Source organism: Mercenaria mercenaria, chromosome 2 (genome assembly GCF_021730395.1).
Source record: "Mercenaria mercenaria strain notata chromosome 2, MADL_Memer_1, whole genome shotgun sequence".
NCBI classification, from domain to species: domain Eukaryota; kingdom Metazoa; phylum Mollusca; class Bivalvia; order Venerida; family Veneridae; genus Mercenaria; species Mercenaria mercenaria.
In genome coordinates, this window is record NC_069362.1 from 24,523,641 (window position 1) to 24,550,073 (window position 26,433).

At 35.6% G+C, this 26,433-nt stretch overlaps 1 protein-coding gene across 2 annotated transcripts in view; it reads left to right on the top strand.

Annotated features, from left to right (window-relative positions):
- The first annotated feature begins 14,936 nt into the window (after nucleotides 1–14,936).
- LOC123563530 (uncharacterized) overlaps nucleotides 14,937–26,433 on the top strand; it is a 234,387-nt gene continuing 222,890 nt past the window's right edge. For both annotated transcript variants that reach the window (XR_008368906.1, XM_045356374.2), the window contains exons 1-3: nucleotides 14,937–15,041; nucleotides 20,959–21,010; nucleotides 21,956–22,033. Coding sequence is in view for 1 of the 2 variants with exons in the window: in XM_045356374.2 (XP_045212309.2) it covers nucleotides 20,963–21,010; nucleotides 21,956–22,033 (126 nt within the window). In the remaining variant the exon portion in view is untranslated. The remainder of the gene's footprint in view (nucleotides 15,042–20,958; nucleotides 21,011–21,955; nucleotides 22,034–26,433) is intronic.

A 26,433-nucleotide genomic window follows, 5' to 3' on the forward strand; every position in this document is an offset into this window, starting at 1 on the left:
ATGCTATAGGTTAACTGATTCGCACTGGCGCAATTTTTTGACAAATTATAATTTGAAAATTTCAAAGTCACCAGAAGGAAAATTTTCGTAAAACTTTTTAAAATTGAGGGCCAGCTGTTTCTGACAGATTTGAAGTTCCAATTATTATTATCGGGAAAAGTTATCATCCCCTTGGTGGCCAGCTTTGACAAATCAAAATTCAACGACTGATGATATAGAGATAACCCGATTGAGGTGAAATGGCAATTTCATATTCCTTTTCAAAACTCAGACCGCGATTTAGACGACGTTGTTTTAAGATTCTTCTATCTTTAGCTATGTGCAACCAAGCTGCAACGTTGGAACTTTTTCGGAAGAAGACCATAATTCCAGGAAATCTGGCAGTTCATCAACTTCCACAAATGGTTTCTTGTAAGTTAACGACAAAAATGGTGAAATCAAAACAAAGTGCTCAGGAGGGTTTATTTTTGCCGTTTTTCTAGTGTTATTAGCTTTATTCCCAATGCCAAATAATATGTTTTTCCAATGAGTGAATAATTCCCATTCCATTTGAAAATTAGCCGAAATGTTCCAAGTTCATATAATCTTGCTCAAATATCTCAATACAGGCCGTGCTATAATTTTAATCACAAAATTATTCAATGTGTTTATTTACAACTGTGAGAGTTTACAAAATCTACATTGTATGAAAAATTCTATCGGTAAATGTTATGAAAGTTATGATTTTCCATAGATACCATTATGAAATTGCGTGTGGTCAAAATTTTGCAAACATTAGCAAAAAATCAGCACACCGTACACTCCTTTTTATTGCTGAGTTCTAGGTAATAAGTTTTGAAAAAATCAGAGTTAATCAAATTATACATTTAGAAAAAATTTGATCTAAACATGAGAACTACCTTAACAATATTACTATTTCAATATGGGATTAAAATATTTGAAGATTTACCATTATAATAGCCTGGGCGTCAAAAGTTCCAATTTGAGAATTTTGTAGAGGTATGTCTCCTAATGTTAGCTAAAAAAACCTGGCTCGTGTGTATTCTAAAACTGCTCAAAATCCAAATTCATTCACCACATCTGTTGCTTCAGTGGCCATTGCATGAACGTCAGCTTGATTTGATAAAGTTTTTTTCAAATCGGTATTCTCCTTTCAGCATTCTGTACAACAATTTATGTATTATAAATTTTAAATTAGGGCATAAAACAGTATAGGCTTAAGGACAATCAAGCATGTGGGCAGCCTAGTAATTTTTTGACCTGCTGAGCTAAGATTTTTATTCTCAAGTCCATTTAATACGGCCTTTGGCAGTAGAAATTAGATTTCCTCCACGACTTGATTTTCACTTCAAAGTCTTTCAAGTTAGTGACTGGCAATTCTTTTCATCAATCTTTAGTGCCCCCTCCTTCCCTACAACATCAAGCCGACCCCTACTCTGGACCATTTAGTCCTTCTGAATCAATCCTCCACAAAGCCTCCCGTCCACCGGCTGGGTCTTGCCGGGGCGGTGATTGAATTTGACAAGTAAAACTTTACCATGGCTATACCAATCAAAACAACTAGAGCCTTACGTGAATGAATTATCCTCAATTCCTATGTCAAGTAAGCAAATGTCAAACCTCAAAATCATACGGTTCATTGCCCGTTGGTGATAAACTCCCTTTTAATTTCGTGTACTAGGCCCAAGGCGTTCCAAAGTTATCCGAAAACATTTAACTGTCAGGTTTCTGTGCCTTGCTTGGGTTTGACCTCAAAAAAAATGAATTAAGTATCCTGATGTCATGTTGTTCTTGCTGCATGTTTCTCTGATTATTAGGAAAGGCTGTGATTTTTGCATGCAACATATCCTCAAGTAATACACACAGTAAGCATTGTGCTATGTTTTAACAAAAGGCGCATATTGCCCTTATATCGCTCACCTGTTAACTGCACATAAGGACGAAGTTTTAAACAAGAGCACCGCCTTGCGGGGCTGACGTCATCTGATTTTTTTTGTGTAATAGAAATATTGTCCTACCCATGAATTTCTAAGTCTAAAAAGGCCATCATTCTTGCAAAAAGCAGGATAGAGTTATGTTTCTTGATGTACAGTGTCCACTTATGATGGTGAAAAACTGTTGCAAGTTTTAAAGCAATAGCTTTGATAGTTTATGAGAAAAGTTGACTTAAACATAATACTCAACCAAGAAAATGATTTTCTAAGCCAAAAGGGGCAATAATTATGCAAAAAGCAGGATGGAGTTATGTTGCTTGCTGTACAGGGTCAGCTTATGATGGTGAACAAGTGTTGCAAGTTTCAAAGCAATAGCTTTGATTTGTTTAAGAGAAAAGTTGACCTAAACATAAAACTTAACCAAGAAATCTGATATTTTCTAAGTCCAAAAGGGGCCATAAATCTGCAAAAAGCAGGACGAGTTATGTTTCTTGCTATACAGGGTCAACTTATGATGGTGAACAAGTGTTGCAAGTTTTAAAGCAATAGCTTTGATAGTTTAGGATAAAAGCTGACCTAAACATAAAACTTAACCAAGAAAACTGATTTTCTAAGTCCAAAAGGGGCAATAAATCTTGCAAAAAGCAAGATGGAGTTATGTTTCTTGCTGTACAGGGTCAGCTTATGATGGTGAACAAGTATTCCAAGTTTCAAAGCAATAGCTTTGACAGTTTGGGAGAAAAGTTGACCTAAACATAAAACTTAACCAAGAAATCTGATATTTTCTAAGTACAAAAGGGGCCATAAATCTTGCAAAAAGCAAGATGGAGTTATGTTTCTTGCTATACAGGGTCAGCTTATGATGGTGAACAAGTATTCCAAGTTTCAAAGCAATAGCTTTGATAGTTTAGGAGAAAAGCTGACCTAAACATAAAACTTAACCAGGCAACGCCGACGCCGACGCCGACAACCGCTCAAGTGATGACAATAACTCATCTTTTTTTTTCAAAAAAATCAATGAGCTAAAAACCCATCAAGATCAATCAAAAAACATGAGAAAATATAGCATTGAAATTTTCTTACAGGTACAGATATGTCACAAGATGGTCATGATGACCTGATCTTCACCCGTATATGAGGCTATTTTGTTTTTAATGTCAAACTGATGATTTTTAGAAATTTTTTGGAAGATTTCTCGAAAATGTACCAATCAAAGTTACCCGGGGGGGGGGGTCAAAAGATTTGATTTTGTAGAAAAGTCCACTACAATGCACAAATGTCAAATATCATAAGCTTACTAGGACTTTGGTTATTTTTGAAAATTTGAATCTCTATGCATCAAATAACCTCATAGGGTGTGAACAATTTACCCTGGAGCATGATTTGAAACAAATTTTGTAGAAGTCTACTAGGCATGCACATGTCAAATTTTCTTAAATCTATTTTGGGTTTTTTTTTAGAAATTTTTGTATAAGAATTTTCCTATGTTAATCAAGTAGAGCCACCTAGGGAACCGGAGGCTATTTTGAAACCCTTGGGGGACATGATTTGAACAATTTTGTATAGGTTCCACTAAGCAATGTTACAAGTGAAATATCTAAGCTCAGGCCTTCTGGTTTATTTTAGAAATTTAAAATTTTCCTATGTAAAATCAAGTGATCCCTAGGGCAGGTCCATTTGACCGGGGTTCATGATTGAATTAAATGTTGTAGATGGTCCACTAGGCATTGCTACATGTCAAATATCTAAGCCTAGGTCTTCTGGTTTTTGAGAAGATTTTTAAGATTTTCTATGTAAATCTAGTGAAACCTGGGGCGGGTCAATTTTAAAACTGGGGGTCATATTGAACAAATTTTTTGTAGAGGACCACTAGGCAATGCTACATTCGAATATCTTAAAGCTCTAGCCTTCTGTTAATTTTAAGAAATTTTTTGAAGATTTTCCTATGTAAAACCAAGTGACTCGAGCGATGGTCAATTTTAACCCCGGGGGTCATGATTTGAACAAATTTTGTAGAGGTCCACTAGGCAATGCTACATGTCAAATATCTAAGTTCGAAATTGTCAGGTATTTCTATGGGTTTTGATGCGTAAAATATAGCACAAATGTACGTTTGGCTATATTTAATGATTAGAAAGTTGCTGATACTGATTTGCTTTTAATTGTACAAACGATGTGTGGTCAGATTTCTGGCACGATTATGGTATGATTTCCTACGAAGTAACTTCAGCGCTACCGTCCAAAATCCAGTAGCAATAACAGACGATTTCTTTTCTTTAAAATAAATGGCACACACTATATACTGTTAGAAAGGTCTATTTTTAAAAGAAACAAGAGCACCGCCTTGCGGCTGCTGACGCTCATCTGATTTTTTTTGTGTAATAGAAATATTGTCCTACCCATGAATTTCTAAGTCTAAAAAAGGCCATCATTCTTGCAAAAAGCAGGATAGAGTTATGTTTCTTAATGTACAGTGTCCACTTATGATGGCGAAAAACTGTTGCAAGTTTTAAAGCAATAGCTTTGATAGTTTATGAGAAAAGTTGACTTAAACATAATACTCAACCTAGAAAATGATTTTCTAAGTCCAAAAGGGGCAATAATTATTGCAAAAAGCAGGATGGAGTTACGCTGCTTGCTGTACAGGGTCAGCTTATGATGGTGAACAAGTGTTGCAAGTTTCAAAGCAATAGCTTTGTTAGTTTAAGAGAAAAAGTTGACCTAAACATAAAACTTAACCAAGAAATCTGATATTTTCTAAGTCCAAAAGGGGCCATAAATCTGGCAAAAAGCAGGATGGAGTTATGTTTCTTGCTGTACAGGGTCAACTTATGATGGTGAACAAGTGTTGCAAGTTTTAAAGCAATAGCTTTGATAGTTTAGGATAAAAGCTGACCTAAACATAAAACTTAACCAAGAAAACTGATTTTCTAAGTCCAAAAGGGGCAATAAATCTTGCAAAAAGCAAGATGGAGTTATGTTTCTTGATGTACAGGGTTTGCTTATGATGGTGAACAAGTATTCCAAGTTTCAAAGCAATAGCTTTGATAGTTTGGGAGAAAAGTTGACCTAAACATAAAACTTAACCAAGAAATCTGATATTTTCTAAGTACAAAAGGGGCCATAAATCTTGCAAAAAGCAAGATGGAGTTATGTTTCTTGCTATACAGGGTCAGCTTATGATGGTGAACAAGTATTCCAAGTTTCAAAGCAATAGCTTTGATAGTTTAGGAGAAAAGCTGACCTAAACATAAAACTTAACCAGGCAACGCCGACGCCGACAACCGCTCAAGTGATGACAATAACTCATCTTTTTTTTTCAAAAAATCAGATGAGCTAAAAATGGTGAAAACCATTTTTAAATAGCTTTATCTGTTTTCTTAGGAAAAAAATGACAAAAAGCCATTTCGAAAAATTTTTTGCTCCTGTGACAATGAGCCATCTACAAGGTAGATATGAACAGTTTCACACGTGCATTGCTACCAGGTCCGTATTTTTTTTTCAAAACAATATTTCCTTATCAATGATTGGCCGCCTTTTCGGCAAGAGATTAATCTTTCAGAAAAACCTTACTTCAAAACCCAGTTCCAAACCGTTTACGCATCACGAGCGAGCAACGGCGTACAAAACGATAGTGATTTCTCCACCCGAAAAAATCCCACACATTTTTCGCACCAAAGTCTCCCCCCTAAAACACATCAAGTACTGGGTACTGGGAACTGGGTTTTGAAGTAAGGTTTTTCTGAAAGATTAATCTCTTGCCGAAAAGGCGGCCAATCATTGATAAGGAAATATTGTTTTGAAAAAAAAATACGGACCTGGTAGCAATGCACGTGTGAAACTGTTCATATATCTACCTTGTAGATCATACTAGATGGCTCATTGTCACAGGAGCAAATTTTTTTTCGAAATGGCTTTTTGTCATTTTTTTCCTAAGAAAACATTATAATAGTAATAAATGTAAGTGCATATGGCCCATGGACCCATACTGTTTCCTAGGTACGTTACTGCCACCTGTGTATAAACCGGGAGAGCTGAAGTATCTTAAGCTACACTACATCTACATCTTTCACCCAACCGTCGATTTCCGACTATCACTGGGCGGCCCTGTCAGAGAAACAGTTGTTAAAGAAATGATATGTTACAATGTTAAATAATAAAAGCTAAAAAAGACAGTATGCTACAGTTAAAATGGGGCAGAGGCAACAGAATTACATACTGACCACCGCCAGCCTCTCTCTAAAGATACCGAGACTTGGGCTAGATTTAACATAAGTTGGTAGGGAGTTCCAGAGACGGATGGTCCTTGGGAAGTAGGAGTTAGAAAAGTACTGAGTGTGAGACATGGGGATTAAGTAACAAAAGTAACTGAAGCTAAACACAAGTCACTTTCAACCGAAAGACATTTTGTCTTACAAACGGGAGACAAGAGTTATAAGACGCTAATGCCTAAGTTGTGCATCACTGGACATCATGCATCAACCTTTTTATTTTCTAGGCCTTTGCATAAATTTTGTTTGCTACCTCAGGTTTGCATGCGACCTAAATTCTTTTGGAATTGAAACTGTAACGTAGTTTCCTTTGTGTTCCAAAAAAGAAGTCCACTTTTAATTTCATTTTCATGATAATGGATGAAATCTGTCTTTAGATGAACTGATAGTTCCTCGATTTTTAAGAGCAATTGCACAGTGCATCCTACTTACGTGATTTTTTTCCGGAAAAAGAAAGAGACCGGAACCGGAAATTCAGTTATATGCTTGTTTTTTTTATTATTATTTCTTTATCAATTCAATATCTTAATCGAGGTTCATACATTCCTGTATACCAATAAAAGAAATTGTTCTTTGTTTCATATAAAATTCAGCTACTTCAGAACAATTTTGTTACAGTTTCTAGATTTTCACTCCGTCGTAGACCTATTTTCCACAAGATATCCATACATTTGCTTCAAGAAAATGAAAAGAAAAAGGGGTGTTGAATAGTACGGTTATTTTCGTAAGTAAAATCAGCGCGGTTTGCATATAAATGATGATTATTTCTTTACTATTACAAAAATAGCTCATTTTTCGTATGGAAGCATGTACTAATATAGTCTTTAAGAAACCAAAGAAAGAATTGAAAAAAATAAAGAAATAAAAAATATATGGCTTATTTTCGTAAAAAAATCTTATTTTCGCGAAAATAACCTTATTTTCGTACTTTAGGCCTACCGGAATAGTATGCCGTGAAATGCAAGTCAACTGAAGTCTGGTACCCGCATATTGCCGCATTTCAGAAAGCGGTCCGCAGAATAAACACCCTACTTTCGTTTTCAAGTAAACAACTCGAAAACATGCGAATATTAGCATGAAAAGTGTCCTATTTTATGTAAAATTCATTCCACGAGTGAAATAATACCCATTTGGTCCCAGATTTACGCGCAAATGCGAAAAATGGAAAAAAAAAAGGATCTATTTTTTTAGGGATTTCTTTCCACCTACACCACGGAAGCACATTTTTGACCGAATTACTGCGTTATAACCGGTTATAGGTTAGAGACCACCAATTGTTTTCCCATAGACTTACATTGTAACATTATGGCGTGTACGGCTTTCCATACATCGAAACATGTATATCTAATTACAAGTTTTTCAAGAACTATCTTAGTTCTACCAAAATATCGGACGAAAAACATATGAATAGTGATACTTTATTTAAGTAATTTTCGTGTGAATGAGATGACCCCCTGTTTACATCATTGACATGGCGGGAGAAATTCGTTTGATAAAACTTTTTTTCAATACACATAAAATGTAGCAAATTTTGTCAAAATGTATGATAAAATACTGTAAATGCAGTGAAAAAATATCAATTTTGAAAAAATAATCACTTCCTGAGTTTGTTTACATGACTGACCAATCAGAACGCACAGACGTTACCTTATTCCCAGGTATACACTTACCTCATTCCCAGTAAGTTCCCTGTACTTTTTGGAATTGGTGGTCTCTGACCAAGAAATATTTTTTAAAATCAAATTTCAAAACATTTTCATCTCTATTTTCAAGAAAGATGTAATACCAAACATGTTAACAAGTTTCATTGTGAAAATTCGAGATTTTAGAAAATATAGACATTTAAGTGAGGCCACCCCCTACCCATTTTCTGGGCTAAATTTAGGCTCTATGGTCGCTTCATTGTAAATTTTGGTAAAAGTATCATCTGTATGCATTATTTTTCACTTTGATTCTGAAATATCATTCATTCCGTCATGAATATGACTCTAAGAAGGGTCTGCACTTTCTACACTTAAATGTTAGATCACTACTTCCAAAGTTATCGGAACTCAAAATCACTTAAATGTTAGAGATATATATCAAAGCTGAAATACTTTGTATAAAATGTCTAAAAAAAGATAAATTTCAAAACTTATCCACATACGAATCACCGGCATAATTACGTACTTCTACACGGTCTTGGTTTAAAAAGGAATACACAACGAGTGGGGTTTTTTTTTGCAGCAGCATTTGGATAACATGTACGTGGGGGTAAGACTGAGCTAGGTTACCATAAGCCGGTCTAAGCTATCAATGCAGTGGTGGCTTTGCCACTGACCGTACCCCACTGTGTTCCTTTCTTTGTTCATTTTTTCCTCGTGTGTTTCCGTAGTCTTTGTCTGTACGTGTATTTGTTTATATATGCTGGTCTTTTCACGTCCATGTGCAATGGATTGCGCTTTGGGGAGGCTGCGTTCTTGAAACGTGGCTTTATTCTGTGTTGTTATATTTTTTTGTCCTTTGGGATCATATAGTCTATTCATTCTCTATGTAAAAGTATTTCACTTATGCCGGTGCTAGGGGGCGTGAGCGGGTTGCATTTTCTTTCACCTTTCATAAACAGCAGTCAAACCGTATTTGCTATTATTTTGCTTGGTTAAATTTTGTGCTTCCAAAGGTTCTTCATACAGATTTTATTTACCTTTTGGATATTCATCCTTGCTACTTAAAAAAAAAACAAGTATAAATATCAAATATCAAACAGGGTATGCCACGTCGTAAAAACGCAGCCCCCTCCCCAATCCCCACACACACAAAACAAACAAAAAAACGAAACTCACAAATCAGGCACACAGATGAAGGAGGAGGAGTATTTATTCTTGTCTGAATAACCTAAATGAATCGTCTGGAATCTAAAAGTTAAATATAGTAAACCTATCTATATATAGCATCATACTACAGATTATATGAATGTGACATGAAAATAGTAAAGTCTGTAAAGAGATCCCTTGGAAGCATAGAATGCAACCAAGCAAAATAGTAGTAGACTCGGTTTATAAATCCTACCAGGACTGAACTGTTTTGATATTTGTCTTCTGGCCTGTTTCGTCGGGCCCTTAAGGGTGTTGTTCTTGTTGCTCTGTCTTCTGAAAAGGCATTGAGTACATACGTTTTTGGTTCTTAAGGTTTGCTTTTTATATTTTTATACACGAGCATTTTTGTGTTTTACATGCCATGCCTTTTTGTTTCCATTACGTGTGTTAGAGATTCACCTGGAGGGGATTACTTTTATTTACACTGTCCCATGTCTTTGGAACATGGTGGAGGTAAGAGTGAGGTTGGGTGCGCACCATAAACCGGTTTAAGCTCCCCAGTGGTGTTTTTGCAACTGACCGTTCCAAGGCGGTGCCCCACTGTGTTCCTTTGTTTGTTCGTTTTGTCCTTGTGTGTTGACTTTGTGTGCGCGCGTGTGTGTATGCTTATTGTTCGTCTTGTCCTTATGTGTTGGCTTTGAGTGTGTGTGTGTGTGTGTGTGTGTGTGTGTGTGTGTGTGTGTGTGTGTGTGTGTGTGTGTGTTGTTCGTTTTGTCCTGAAGTGTAAGCTTTGAGTGTGTGTGTGTGGTGCATGCGTTTGCGTGCTGGGGGGTTCGTTTTGAGGAGGCTGCGCTTCTGGTGCGTGGCACTCCCTGTTTGATATTTTTCTTTGTTTTGATTGAGTCTGTTCATGAGAGGTAATGTAAAGAAGCTTCACAGAATTTGAAAAGTCTCTAGATTTTTTCCGTAACCTTAACGGCACGAAACGCATTCTTGGAGAATTTCATTTTTCATAACTTTTATGAAATCAGAACATACTTCTCTCCTTTGAATCAAGCTACAGCACCAACACAGTCTATGATGCGTTCTAGGAGTCTTTCGCTTTCCGCATACTCACTCAATCAAACCAAGATTTTATTATTTGCTTGGTTACATTCTATACTTTAATACAAATGGTCTTCTTATAGATTTTATTAAAAAGTATTTCTCCCCTCGAAGAGGAAACATCACAGACAAAGTCAATATACTCAATAAATAGTTTCGTTTTCCTACAGAAATTCCATTTGTCGGTGAAACAAGCATGTATTCAAAAGCTAAGGTATCTAAATCCTGTGCAATATTGCGAGTATTCCCAGAAGCCTGAATCTCTCTCAGTAAATCTGGTGTTGTAAAGCTTTTTGCTAACATTTCAACCAATAAAGCTGCAGCACCGGATCAGGTCTGACCTGGCATGCTAAGTGAACTGATGCATGAAATTGCAGATGTCATAAGCTTCCTCTTTCAGAAATCCCTATCATCTTGCGCAATCTCGTATAACTGGCCCAAGGACAATGTCCCATATGTAAGAAAGGTGACACCAATGACCAGTCTAACTGTCGGCCTATCTACTTCACTGTATGCTCTGTAAAATTCTAAAACAAATCGTTGCTTCGCATCCATCCTCAAACTTCAGCATCCGAAGTATTCTGTACGACTTTCAAAATGATTTTAGCGAAACATAGCTGATTGAACTAACAGGCTACCTTGTCAACAGCATTAATCTTAGCAATCAGACATCATTCTCCTGGACTTTAGTAAGGCATTCAACAATGTAAATCATCTCAGACTACATCACACAAGAATATGACGTCTCTCTTCAAATTTAAACTAAGCATGTTCCTTTCTATTTGACAGAAACTGGAATGTCATCTTAGGTGATGATTGTTTTACAGAAGTACCTGTCATTTCCAGGATCCCCCAATGCTCTGTTGTTGGTCCCGTCTGCTTGCTCATTCATATTTTTCAGCTTCCTCCCAATGAATCTAAGTCCCAAGTTCGACTCTTACCGATGATACTGTTGTGACATAATCACTCGAGTATTGATAAATAGAAGTTTAACACTGGTATAACATTGTCAGTTGTTTATTCCCAGGTTCTTTAACATAAGCGGCATGCCACCGATTCTTAGTCAACTTTAATTGTTACCCTAAAACCAGATTGTCTAAACATAAGAATATAAAAGTATATATACTGAGCAAAACTTCCAACTAGACCCTTGAAGAATGTAGATATATTTTTTATTTTAAAAGGTAAGCTAATGAATTTTAAACATCATTTTATTGATCTGAATGCCTAAACAAATAGCGGCAAAATAATTTTTACTTTTGCGAAAATCCCGTGCTTGGTTGTGCATGTGCAAATCGTGATTTTGTCATTTGTTATATCTTAAAATACAGTTAAATTTAATTTTTGTTGTGTGTCTCAAGAAGCCTGGCGTTTTGTGTAAGCAAAAAGCAGAAAACATCTGAAATAAACTGAATATGCCTCGGATGCGACTCGATGAAAGATCGCATGCTATAGGAATGCAAAGCCCGTTATCGTGCTTCAGAAACCACAATGCCAGATTTAATAAAACAAGAACTAAGATATTTAATCAGTTTCAATTATTATTGCCATGTGGGATAGGCGTATGACCCGGAAAACCCGGAGATTTTACGGCTAATTCCTGGAAATCACGGAAACGGTTATATCTATCTTATTGTTTAAATCTGGGTACCTTTTTCTATAACATCATTTCTAAACGCCTAAGCTTGAAATAGGCGTGAAATATTTATAAAAAAAGTAATTTAAATGTTTCATTTGACCTTAATTGTTTCTGCGTGACTCTTAACCCAACAAAAACAAAATATACTAAATTGCTATTTTATTACTATAACAAATGTATATCAAAATGGTATAGCAATTAATTTCTGACATAAATTGTAGTTCGGTTATGTAGCAGATAATGTTGTCCTTACCTTAAGCAAAGTCAAAGCAAACTAAAGAGTGTAAAGTTGTACGTAACTATAAGATCATTCAAACACAAACTTCTGTCAAGTATCTTAGTCATGTTTTAGATAAAATAAAAAAAGTAGAATCTTCAAAGGTCGCTCAGCGCGACAAAAACGAAAATGTTCCAGGCTCGGTTTGATTGAGCCTGTTCATGGACGGTAGTGGAAATGCATGCTACCGTCCACGCCTTCTAGCCCCGGGTTGAGCAGAACTCAACATTTACACATGCTAAAAGTACAAAAAGCAATTTAGAGACATCCGCAGATGTATTCAAACGGCAGTGAACATGGAACGTTCAATGGTACACGGGTTGTGGCGTGTAATTCCATGAAAAGCAGCGTTTGGTCCCCAGATAAAGTAATGGGTTTGCCCTAAACGAGAAAACAATGGGCAGAACTAAACAAACTGGAATTTAGAAACGGGATCTGAGGTTATGGAGCCTGCATATCACAGGAACTGTCAAAAGACAAAATTAAAAAGCAGGCACCATATCCAAGGGGTGATTATACAATACCCAAGACTATTAAAGCGGGAGTAATGGAACCACCCAGGCCGAAATGGTCATGCTGAAAAACTAAACAGTACCAATAACACGACATAAAAGTCGTGCTAAACGATCTGAGAAGATCGAAATATAACAGCCCTGCCTGAATGTACGGGGAGACCTTTTACGGCCGCCACACGGTTACAAACAACGCTGCTGTGATAATAAAATAGAAAAAGTAGAAACTTCAAAGGTCGCTCAGCACGACAAAAACGAAAATGTTGCAGGTTCGGTTTGATTGTGCCTGTTCGTGGACGGTAGTGGTAAAGCATGCTACCATCCACGCCCTCTAGCCCCGGGTTGAGCAGAACTCAACATTTACACATGCTAAAAGTACAAAAAGCAATTTAGAGACATCCGCAGATGTATTCAAACGGCAGTGAACATGGAGCCTTCAATGATACACGGGTTGTGGCGTGTAATTCCATGAAAAGCAGCGTTTGGTCCCCAGATAAAGTAATGGGTTTGCCCCAAACGAGAAAACAATGGGCAGAACTAAACAAACTGGAATTTAGAAACGGGATCTGAGGTTATAGAGCCTGCATATCACAGGAACTGTCAAAAGACAAAAGACTTGTTAGGTGTAACGACTGCCATACTGATACTATTAAGTATGTAGATACCAAGCTTAAATATTTGTATAGGCGAAATAAAGTAATAAATATGGACCTACCTTGTTGATGTTGGTCTGAGTGTTTGGATCCCAAATAGACGGGGAACGAATTAGTGATTTATAGCACTTTGACTTGATGTCCCTTGGAAATGAAGACAATGCTGTTTCCCTTCCATGTCATACTTTTGATGTGACTATAGTCAAGCTAGGACCCAGAGTTGACGAAAGTATCTAACACTGTGGTTTTTTGTTGGTGCCTTGCTGTGAATGTAGTAGGTACTGGTGATTGGGCGCTTTTCGTAGATGATTCGGATGTACTCATAATTACAGTGATTAAATGCTCCAAGTCCATTTACTTTTCCTGGAGGTTGTTTAGATCTTTCTGTAGGTACTTGCACGTTGTTGATCACCCTATGTACAGCAGACAATCGTCAGTATATATACGAGTCGTAGATGACACATAGGTGCAGGTCGTTGATGTGCACCAAGAATAGAAGAGGACTCATGACAAGACTGGAAATGCTGATGTCATGTTCCCGTCAAGAACAACTTCCTGACTTCAGTCGGCGAGGAAGCTCTGTATCTATGATATGGCTTCCTTAGATGCAATAGTTGTGCAGCTTCCTGACCAAGCGTTGGAGTGGAGCTTTATGAAACGCCTTACTAAAGTCAAGCAAGATGCCTTTAATCTGTTGTCTGTTATTAAAGTCTGACGCAAGATCATTGACTGTATTTATGAGTCATGTCTCACAGGACGTCGTTTTCCAGGTTTGCTGTTGGTCACTCAGAATCTGGTTGTTTTATAGATAGCCCATGATGTGACTTGGTCGCGTTTCAAATCAGCAAAGGTTGAGCGGAACTTTGTGTATGCTTACTTCTTAGTCCTTGACAGACGATAACACTAACGATTGCACCACATGGGTGGCTATTTAAAGTGTATTAATGTAATCTTGAAAGGATGAGGTTGGTGCACTTCTGCTTAAAAGTGAACTATAGATAACTGTATATGGCAGAGTGAAAGATGAATGTCGGATATAAAATCAGATGAAACTTATTTAGGTCTTTTATTTCATATAGTGCAGAAGTAGAATTCATTTTCAAAGATTAAATTGTCAATAAAGTTTCTCTAAATATTTTCTACTACTATATAGTACTAAAGCATGGAATGTGCTGCTCATGGAAATAAAGAACATTGAATGTCATAATTAACAGATAAAAAATGGAGATTAGAATTTTTTCTAAGCAATTATGCCACACTAGTTTTCCATGGTGGTATTACAGATCTGTGATGGAGGGAAATTCTATTGTAAATAGAACATTTGATATGCGATAAAGATAAAGACTTATATAGTCTGAAATGTCAAATTTGTCCGGGATCATTTTTCTCTTGTTGCTTATGTTTCTGTTGATGATCACCTATCAAAGGAGCCCACTAGAAACACATTTTTAATTTCTATGTGTTATCCTTTGTGTACAGTATGTCCGCCAGTCTCATATCAAATTAACTGGTGTCCTATGGTAGCTAATAGTTGATGACTTTACTTTCATTTTAATCCTGAATATTATTGTGAAAATTGTAATACATGATTTTCATATTCTTACCTCTTAAAAATGAAATTTTATAACTGTGTCATTATTTAATGACAAAGAAATCATCTAGACCTAATTCTCCCGGATTTTAGTACACTCTCCGTTACGGTTTAACTTCAAGAACATGGTCATTTAACTCCTGGTGCGCAAGTTTATAATCAAGCATAGCTCAATTAGTGTTTGACAGCAGTGGAGATGATGCTGAGTTAAGTTGGTTTCAAATGATTAAATATAATTGTTCGAAGCAAAGTTACATCAAAACAGGTAATTTTTGAGGCGGTCAGTACCTTGTTATATTTAACCATAGATTGTCATTGTGTAAGAAATATGTCTGAAAACATTGTCCTGGCTCTAAAGGTAGACAGGTAGAGGTAAGCTTTATTTAACGTCGCATAACATGAGCTACAAGCAAGGTATCCTGTAACATATTTTACCTCTTGGTACAACCCTTTGAATTTCGAAAGCCAAGCAATGCCATTTCTCACGTCTTTTGTATGACGCAGTCTGGGATCAAACACCTGTCATCCCTCGGTCAAAGCAGACACCCAACCATGTCTATGTTCTACTGCTTAGCAATAGTTAACGATTATGACTAGCAGGCGCATTGTCAGGGATAGCTGTTAAAAATATTAAAAAAACACTGAAATTATGTGCATCACAAAGATAAAAGTAAAAGAACTATTTTACAGGAGGAAGTTGAATTAGAACTGATAGAAGGGCGGCAGCTTTCCAGCAAATATTTCAAAAAAAAAATTAAGCTGGGACTACCTTGCAAAGACACAGGGAGATTGTTCCACAGACGTATACCTCTGGGAAAAAAAGAGTTTGCATGATAGTGTGTCTTTGAATTCGGTATCAAATAGTTCAGGTTTCTAGTTCTATGGTCAACAAAAACAAGCTATGTGTTGTTGGATCTTATACAACATTGTAGCTGCACTGATCTTACAGCGTTGTTCAGGGGTTTGCCAGTTTAGTTCATTTAACATTTTGGAAACACTACTGTTGTAACTGTAGTCATTATGAACATATCTTGCTGCAAATCTTTGAACTTGCTCAATTTTGAGGGTTAAGTATTTTTGCCATGGTGGAACAGTTCTCTAACTGGGGTCTAACATAAGTTTTATATGCAACCTCTTTGACTCTTTTATTTGGGGTTTTGACATTTTGTTTGAGGAATCTTAGGGAATTTTTTGCTTTGGATGTTATGTTGTTGATATGATTGGTCCATGATAGGTCTTTGCTGATGGTTACACCTAGATATTTAGCCAAATCAGCCGAATTTTTACTCTATGTAATGCAGCTTATAAAGGAAGATTACAGGGTTTCTTTTGCGACTGATTCTGAGGACGTAACACTTGTCTGGATTGAATTTGATTGAGCTATTGACGTCCATTCTACTCATAGAGGAGCAACTTGGACAGCAAAAATGTGCCCACATCTGGTATTCCCAAATATAATCAGATTTGTATTTATTTAGTTGTTTCATGCCTTTGGAGTACATCAATTAAATATTTTAGTTAACTGTCGACGATATTTCGTTATTTCATTGATTTTGCAAAGATAGCTGTAAATCAGCGACAGATACGTTACACTGCCAATTTTCATTCAAAAAAATATTTTAATATAACACCTAACAATATTTGTGTCCATAATTTACCTGTTCAGACTAAATATTCTTTATAGTTTAATAAGAAATGAAGTTATATATATATTATGTTTGATAAAATAAATTGTATGGAAAAATAGCATAATTTACACAAATATCAGTTGTCATAAAACGCACTTCATATTGAATTATGAAATAAGATCTCTGTCATCATGTAGATTAATGTACTTACATTGATGAGGGAAACATACTATATGATCAATATAACTGTTGGTTTGTAGATATATCCAAAAATAGTCATTTTGGTGAAAATGGTCTACCCATTTCGTATAAACGTATCTGTCACATTTTTAAATTGATTAATTGGCGTTACATTTGCTTTATATTTCATTTCATACATTTTGATATGATTCTATTTGAAAATAAAGAAATATAACATAAAATGTTCATGTTTTGTATAGGAAAAGTTTTATTTGAACATCTAACATAAAAAATAGAATTTGTAACGTATCTGTTTTATTCAATATTTATGAAGACTTATTAACTTCAAATATAAATAATAAAACAGTCATCAACTTTTTTCTAAAACATTAAGTTAATGTGATGATTATTCAAACAATTCAAACATTTTTACACATTTATAGCACAGATGTATAACGTATTTATTTTAATATGTTTCCTCAAGTAAAAAAATATAAAAGCTGGACTAAAAGTTAAATACTTTAACTCAGATAAAAAGTTTAACACGTGTTCTACTACACTGGCCAGTAACATTTCAAGATAAATGCAATATAAATGTATGCTGAATGAAACGAATCGCAACATATCTGTTCAGAAAAATTTGAAATACGGTGGCAGTTATTTTATTGTTTATTTTATTTTCTACAATATGTTTATTTCGTTAATAAAACATGTTTAAACTGGAGTTGCTCCTCTATCTGTAGAATGGACGTTGAGTGTTTGAGGCGCTGATAGTGCTAAAGTAGCTAAAACATTCAGCTTCAGAGATATATATATATTTATACTCCAAAAATGATATAAATCTTATACCACCTAGCCTAAAATACAGTTCCATGCTATAATCAAGAAACACAGCTTTCTAAATTGTACACAACACCACATATATAGTTTTCTACAATACACAAGTTCTGTAATTCCCAGAGCTCCAGATAAGCTTTTGGTGCAATTGGGTATTTACCAATCACTTTTTGTCTGAATTGGGTATTGGAAATTTGAATTAGGTAAAAATAATATCATTACCCAGCCTTTTCAGAAGTAATTGGGTATTTGCTAGAACCAATTGGGTATTTTACCAATCTCGCAATAACAACTGAATATTTTTTTTGCATACAGTATACATGGTATATATCATTAAACAGGATTGACTAAATACCTAAGTACTTTAATGGCACCCTTCAATGTTTAATACAAAAATGTATTTAAAATTGTAATGAATGTTCCATACTGTTGTTTTCTTTTTCACTTTTAATGCAGTCGGAGATCAGTTCATCCACAATATCCCGAACGATGTGGTCACTGCAATATGCGTTCTCCCAAAAGATGTCATCCAGTATTGGTGACACTACATCGTCACAAACAGTTAACTGTCATTGTTGAACTGCAAAATATCCCACTAATTTGTTTGTTTGTGCTGCAACAATGTTTTTTTCTGCAACCTCTTTTACATTTTATTGGCGTAAAATTGTTTACAAAGCGTCCAAATAACACTGATCAGTCGACTGAATGGTCATGTGATTTTTCCGATAAACTTCAATCTGTTCTGCGGTAACGTATAACCAGTCAGTCAAATCTAGTGTTAAAGTCTCGTACCCGTTCTAGTAATAAGGAAAATGCGATACGCAAGCCATTTTTTACGAATTGGGTATTAGGAATTTTACTTGCGTTTCAGTACGCACGCTGTATGAATTCAGTTGGGTTTTCTGCAATTTTAATTGCGCAAATACGCAGCTTATCTGGAGCTCTGAATTTCAGATGTTTTCCTGAATCTTCAAACAATACTTTGATCATGAGAATAATAAATCTGTCCTAAAAAAATAAACAGATATTTACCGAACATTCAAATTATCCCTCTAGGGTTAAATATGGCTCCGCCCAGGGGGGTCACATGGTTTACATAGAATTATATAAGGAAAACTGTGAAAATCTTCTTGTTCAAAACCACAGAGCCTAGGGCTTTGATATTTAGTATGTAGTATCATGATCATCTAGTGGTCCTCTACCAAGATTATTCAAATTATCCCCCTGGGGTCAAATATGGCCCCGTCCTGGGGGGGCACATAGTTTAAATAGACTTGTACAGGGAAAAACCATTAAAAAATTCTTGTCTTAAACCATAAGGCCCAGAGCTTAGATATTTAGTATGTGTTCTGTGTTCTGCTCTAATGGCTTTGCCAAGATTGTTCAAATTATCCACCTAGGGTCAAATATGGCCCTGCCCCGGGGTCACATGGTTTATATAGTCTTATATAGGGAAAAACTTTGAAAATCTTCTTGTCCCAAACCAAAGGGCCTAGGGCTTTGATATTTAGTATGTAGCATCATCTAGTGGTTCTCTACAAAGATTGTTCAAATTATCCCCCTTAATACAAAAAGGTACCATGAGCATATGAATAAAGAAGGCACTTGGTACCTTTTTGCATTAAGGAGGACAAAATATGGCCCTGCCCTGGGGGGCACATAGTTTAAATAGACTTGTACAGGGAAAAACCTTTAAAAAATTCTTGTCTTAAACCATAACGCACAGAGCTTAGATATTTAGTATGTGTTATGCTCTAATGGTTCTCTACCAAGATTGTTCAAATAATGACCCAGCCTCGCCTGGGTGGTGCCTTTTTTTTACATAGACTTATTTGTTTTTGAAGCAGTGGCAAAGAAATTTGGACCACAAGCATAATGTTTGATACAAATTTCAATACTCATCTTGAATTGTCTTAGTTGTGACCTACTGACCTACTTTCTTGTTTTTGAAGGTACAGCATAGAAATTTGGACCACATTAATAACTTTTGATATTGATTTCAATACTCATCTTTAATATTCTTAACGGTGAACTACTTTCTTGTTTTTGAAGCTACAGCAAAGAAATTTGGACAACCAGTTTAATTTTTAAACAGATTTCAGTAGTTATCTAGTTAACATAGGTGGGCCGGTGGTCTAGTGGTAACACCCTTGACTATCAATCCAGAGGTCCGGGGTTCGAATCCTGGTCCAGGCACTGGAAATTTCTGAGATGCTCTTGAGTGTCTCCCACCTAACTTAGAGGCCTGTACTGGTTCTTCCCTGGAAAGACGGCTTCGCGTGTATCGGTGCTATACACCAGGCACGTTAAAGAACCAGACTGTCTATTCGCAGAAGAGCTAGGCTAAGTTAGCTGGACAAGTCTGTATCTAAAAAGGATTTCTCTCTATCTGTTCTGGGGGCTTTATCTCACTCTGTCCCTCTGGTCAGATCGATCTGTGTCTGTACTGGTAGAGGATGAATTTCGTGCCCTGTTTGGCTGCGTTTGCTATATGTAAAGCGCCTTTGAACGTGTCTATCATGAAAAGGGTGCTATATAAATCTGGTATAATAATAATAAGAATATCTTGAATAATCTTTACCATGACCTACTCGCCTAGTTTTTGTTAGTGAAGCGTAAGCAAAGAAGCAACTAAACTCACATGAGTGATATAGGGTCATCATGGCCCTCTTGCCTTAGCTCACCATGACTAAAGTGACAAGAGATATTGCTATAGCCCCAGAGTCAGCATTGTGTGTTGAAACCTTGTTTACAATTTTCTGCAAGCTGAATGAAAGAATAAGTTTCATAATTCTTACTCATTTTGATATCAAACTTCGGTCGAGTTTGTTACTTGGTTATCATCTTTGTTAACACTTCAGAAGCCCCATTTTGTACTTGATCCTCATCAAACCTTTTCAAAATGTTTGTGCTTATGAAATCTAGGTCTGGATTGAAAGTTGGTCATATGGGATCAAACACTAGGCCAGATCATAGAAAAACATTGTAAACAGTTCATGGGCCACATTTTCTATCCGATCTGGTTCATCTGGGATAAAAAAAAACTAGACAACGAGATCAAATCATAGAAAAAATTAGTTAACATTCTTGATAGCACATTTTATATGTATTGTCTTGATGAAATCTAGGGTAAGTTTGAAGCTGGGTCATCTTCTCTCAAAAACTAGGTCACTAAGTTGAATAGTAGTAAGACAAAAATTAGGCCAAGTGAATGGTACTTTGCCTGGCCTCTTGTTTTTAAAGACCAAAGGAGACTAAATGATTTTCTAAAAATGTCAATTTGTATCAACATAATTATTGAAGTATAAAATGATTGCTGTTGGCATGCTCATAAAATTGCATGTCATTGACATCCTTGCTATAATCCATAAAACATAATTGAGCTAAAATTAAACACTGCTTACTCATGCATCGATGGCTCAGGCACAAGGACTGACTCTAGCAATTAAAAATTTCAGCCTTGATAAGTTTAACGTTTTGTCCATCCCCTTGCCAAATCTAGCGATTGGTGATTCACTGTACTCTTATTAATTTCAGAAAGATGGCGTCGTCATCTGAGGGTCCAGTCTCCTCCCTGCAAGAACCAGAGGTAAAAACTGTTATATCATTTATCTTGTCCAGTCTTTATTTTTATGTGCATTGTATTGATTGGTCTTGTCCGGAACTTCTTGATACGCTAATGGATATTAAGAAAGTTTGGCATAAAAAATTTAGTATAACATATTTTATAGCAAATGCTCTAACGGACAATGTCTCACTTAGGGTTTAGTCATAATATTCTATTGTCAATGTATCATTACTCAGAGAAAACAAACTTCTTTGTTCTAACTTGAGATAGCAGGGCAGGGTTTTTTTTCAGCCGTTTTTATAGCCGTTATTCGGCTCTATTCCCAATGCCAAAAAGTATGTACTTTTCCCAAAATGAGTGCAAAAATTCCCAATCTACATTCTGAAAAAAATCTCATCAAAATCGCACAAACATTGACCAAATTATGGACAATTTTGTTATGGAAGTATGTTAAAGAGGTTGTACAATGTGAAACAAGTGTATGAGAAAGTGCTTAAACACATCCTTACTATATCCTACGGGACTAAGTATTTCCCAATTCAGAACATTTACGCATCAAAATTCCCAATTTTGGGGGTATAGGCTATGTTCCCAAATTAGCTAGAAAAAACGTTGCAGGGGCATCTGTATCATATATTAGCATTCTTGTCTATATTTTGACCTACAAGCAGCCGTACACAAATTGTTTTGAATACTAGCAGTCTTAGCAAATTCTTCAGAAAGTTTTGAAGTATATATTTATAAATGTAACTAAGAATATAAAGTATTAAGTTTTTTGGGGTACATAAGTACATGCTTTGACTAATTGTTGATTTTCTTGTTCTGAGATTGGAACTACATGTATGTATGTATGTAATAAGATATCATATTAAAAGCTTGAAATATAATCTCATAAATTAGCTTAAACAGAAAAAGCAACCTGTACATGAACACATAGAGAATGATCATTGTTTTTTACTATTACAGAGAGAGCCATTGCGTTTCCATGTGTCAGGAGGCAGAGAGTCCCAGGATGTTAAAGATGTCAGGCTCCATATGAAACAGGTATGTGATAACATCAAAGAATTTTTTGCAGTTACCTTGTAATGAAGTAGGGTAAATTCCTGTTGTTTTCATAAATGAAAACAAGTTCTTTGCAAATCCTTTCTTACAACATTGCTACTCCCCACCACATTTCTAGACATTTAAATTTTCTAAAAGGGGTTTGACTGGAATAATTAATAATTAGCTCAGCTGTGTACATAGTGCTCAAGGTGAGCTTTTCTGATCACCCACTGTCTGTCACACAGCACCAGTTGCTTCAAATGAAACTCCAGTAGAAAGAAGAGAAGTATCTTGTAGTTTTTAGCTCACCTGAACTTTGATTAGTATAGGTGGATGGTCTGGTGTCCATCATCCTGCATCAACATCTTCTCCTCTGAAGCTACTGGTCAGAATTACACCAGACTTGGTCAGCAGCATCATGGCATGAACCTATATGAAGTTTGATTAAATGGTTCAAACGGGGCCACCAGAGCTAAAAATAGAAAAACCTTTAAAGAACTTCTCATGAACTTGATGGATCTTCATCAAACTTGGTCTGTAGCATCTTTATAGGGTCCTCTGGTTCGTAAAAGTCAGCTTTTTGTCAAAAGTATTTGACATGTGGCTTTGAAACTTTGAACACTTGTGTTTCTTATGATTTTCCAGCTATAGGCAAGAATACATAACTCTGTCAACTAATTTGGCTGAATTATGGCCCTTTTTAGACTTGGAAATCAGTTAAATTTTTCATACCAGTCCATATTTTACCTAACCTGTTCATCAGTTGGCTTTGAAACTTTGACCACTTGTTTACCATCATAGTCTACATAATTTTATTATGCAGGCAAGACTACATAACTAGGACAAGGACTTTAGCTCAGTTATGGCCCTTTTTAGCCCCACTAAATTTCCCATAGGAAGAATTTTTTTAAACTTTGTGTACTGACTAGGAAACAAGTTTAAAACAGAAATATGTATCAAAAATTATAGGTACCCAGGCTTGATCTTGAATTATCTGCCCTTGAAAGTAGATTTTTTCAGTATTTTCCGACTTTCAAGGGCAGATAATTCATGACCAAGGCTGGGTTCCTAAGGTTTGTTCTATTTCATATTTCTGTTTTTGATTTGATTCTCTGTCAGTAAAAAAAGTTTAAAGAAGGAATTCTTTCTGGAAGAAATTTTTTGCCCCATGTTAATATAGAGACTGTTTCAAATGTCCTTAACTATGAACATGACAAAATGATACCGCAAAGTCCTAGTCTTTATCATGGACCCAATTTCCTTAAACTTTACTGACTGCAAATGAAGTCTGAAACAGAAATAAGATTTAAAATACACAGTTCTCTTGCCCTGATCTTGAATTATCTGCCCTTGAAAACTGGATTTTTAGCTCCACTGTTTGGAGAATAGGGGGGCTATACAACTCGCCCCGGTGTAGGCGTCGGCGTGACCCTTCTTGGTTAAAGTTTTTTGGCAATCTTTGTGTTTCTGTCATATCTTTGTTACTATTGCTTAGGCCTAAAAATATATTCTTTGTTTCCGGTAACATGCTCAAAAAAATTAGGGTAGGTAGGTCGAAAATTTTTTTTTTTGGGAATTTTTTTTTATTAAGGCAGACTTTTCAGAAATTATTTTTGTGTCAAAAAATGATTACAAATAAGGGCCTTTAGAGCATCAGTAAGTTGATTTTTGAGTCGGCTAAACGCTGTCAAGTGTTTGACGAGTCCTTGCTATCGCACGATTTCTCATTCTTAAATGGCCTCACAACACAGCGAAGTGATGTAGTTCCATTGGATTGTCTCTAATTTCAAAGAGATTATTGATCGAATGAAGTTCATTTATGTCAAGCCTATTTGCTATGACCAATATACGATGTAATCTGTCATATTTATGACTTGTAATCGTGCAATACTCGAATAAAGCCATGTATTTTCTTCCGCGGTAACTCATTAAGCATAAACACGCATAACGATTTTGCGGAATTTGGTAATACATTTGCGCATATGATTATGGTAACGAATTTTATGCCCTTTTGTCACAAAATAGCAAATATGATGTTCACAAATTCAAATAAAAACTGCATATTAACTTATTAGCCAAATTATCCATTTGTTATCCTGTCCGTTTCAAAAAATAATCTTTAAAATCATTGCGCAAATAACAAATTTATTGTGCTGTGCATTTTATGAATTGCGCAGACTTACAAAGCTTGCGTAACATCCAGCGAAAGACAAAATATAGTTCCAGAACATACTGCTAGTATTTTATTGAGTGGGTACCTCTGAAAGCATTGGAATGTCTCTTATCAAAGAGTTTACCACATTGATGAAATTGAATTATGACAGCTTCATTTTAAATGACCCGAATAAGATATGTGCAGTACGTTAATTCTTCCGCGAGACTTCGCGGATGAATCCTAACTACATTCTGGACACTTCTCGGCGAACACGCGTGACCTGTTTATAACAATGCTTCTACGACACTGCGTGGGTTGAATTTTGTAGTCAGTAAACGGATGAATTATCGGAAGAAGAAGCTCTTACTGGTTTGTTTAGTTACTACTGATATTAAAAATGATATTAATTCTTATTTTTCGAGAAATAACCAAATCGGCGAAACATTAAATTGTATTTTCTTGTAGTTTTTGAAATCGAAAGTAGATCGTCTATGTTTGGCTGCTTTGACGAAACGAAACAACTTTTTTATGAAAAGATTTAAATAAGAGGTAATTTAACCGTAAACTTCAATGTCAGATACTACCAATTGCTGCTAAATGTCTTGGTATCATCACAATTGGTAAAATATATTGTTGAAACTGGAGAAAACTGAAAAGTGTAATCGTATCCGGATATAATATTTTGGGTAAATATCGAGCTGTGTTATGAAATTTTAACATTCAAGTAACATACATGATAGATATTATTGTAACAGAAATGATTCTAGAATTTATTTTTATTACACCTACATATAATCTATGTCAGACTCGTATTATAGTCCTGAGGCATGATCTGAAAGTAAAAAGATGAAGTGACAGTCATACTTTGGATATTGTAATACTAGAAAGAATCTAGATAGTAACCTTTCTGGAATTTTGACTGGTTTGGATAATTTGCTTACGATTCAGGTTCGCAAAAAAAATGAAACCGTCACCCATTCTGCTTTTCATGATGACACATGGCTTGATTTATGCAGTCGGTAAGCGGATAAATTATCCCGAGAAAGAGCTCTTACTGATTTGTTTAATTACTACTGATTTTAAAAATGATTTTATTTCTTATTTTTCGAGAAATAAACAAATCTGCGAAATATTAAATTGTATTTTCTTGTAGTTTTTGAAATCGAAAGTAGATCGTCTATGTTAGAGTGCTTTGACGAAACGAAACAATTTTTTTTATGAAATGATTTAAATAATTTCACCGTAAACTTCAATGTCAGATACTGCCAATTACAGCTAAACTGTCTTCATATCATCACAATTTGTAAAACATACTGTTGAAACTGTAGATTTTGGCAGTATAAAAGAAAGTGTAATCATATCCGGATATAATATTTTGGGTAAATATCGAGCTGTGTTATGAAATTTAAACATTAAAGTAACAGACGTGATAGATATTATTGTAACAGAAATGATTCTAGAATTTATTTTTATAATACATACAAAGAATCAATATCAGACTTAAATTCTAGTGCTGAGGCATGACCTGAAAGTAAAAATATGAAGTGACAGTCATTCATACTTTGAATATTGTAATACTAAAAAGAATCTAGGTTATATTTAGAAATTGAAACATAAAATTTTCAGTTAGAAATCGCACCAAAGGCTGTATCAAGGGTCTACATTTTCAAAATTTCCTTTTGGTGATACCCCAAACCCTACTTGCAGGAGGGGGTATCCTCCCACACCCCCCCCCCCCCATATTGCCACTTTACAGTTTGATACATTTGCCCTTTTACCACCTGCCACAATGCCCATTTCAAAATCTGACTGCAGTTCAAAGCGGGAAGGAACACCCCTCCCCACACCCACATTTTTTCAGCCCAATCTGGGCCTGTCTGTCTACATGAATCAAAACGGATAATTGAAAGTACAATGTACATAGACTTGGGGACTACTGACATGTTTTGAAGGGGTTAACAGGTCTGAAATAGAATAAATGACGGTTTTAACTAAAAAAGAACTGCATTTATTAATATTGGTTATCTTTTCCGAAATTGGTAGCTAGTCCGAGTAACTTCTCTTAGTTTCGAATGCGCAATTTTCCTATCAGTGTAAACATTCATGACACTATATATTGACACTCAGCAACATTTACATATCTTTAAACGCAAAAGAAAGTATACTTTAAATTCACATCCCTTATAATATGATTAAACAATACCTAGCATGTTACACGGTTATTGCCAGGCCCCTTATCTGTAAA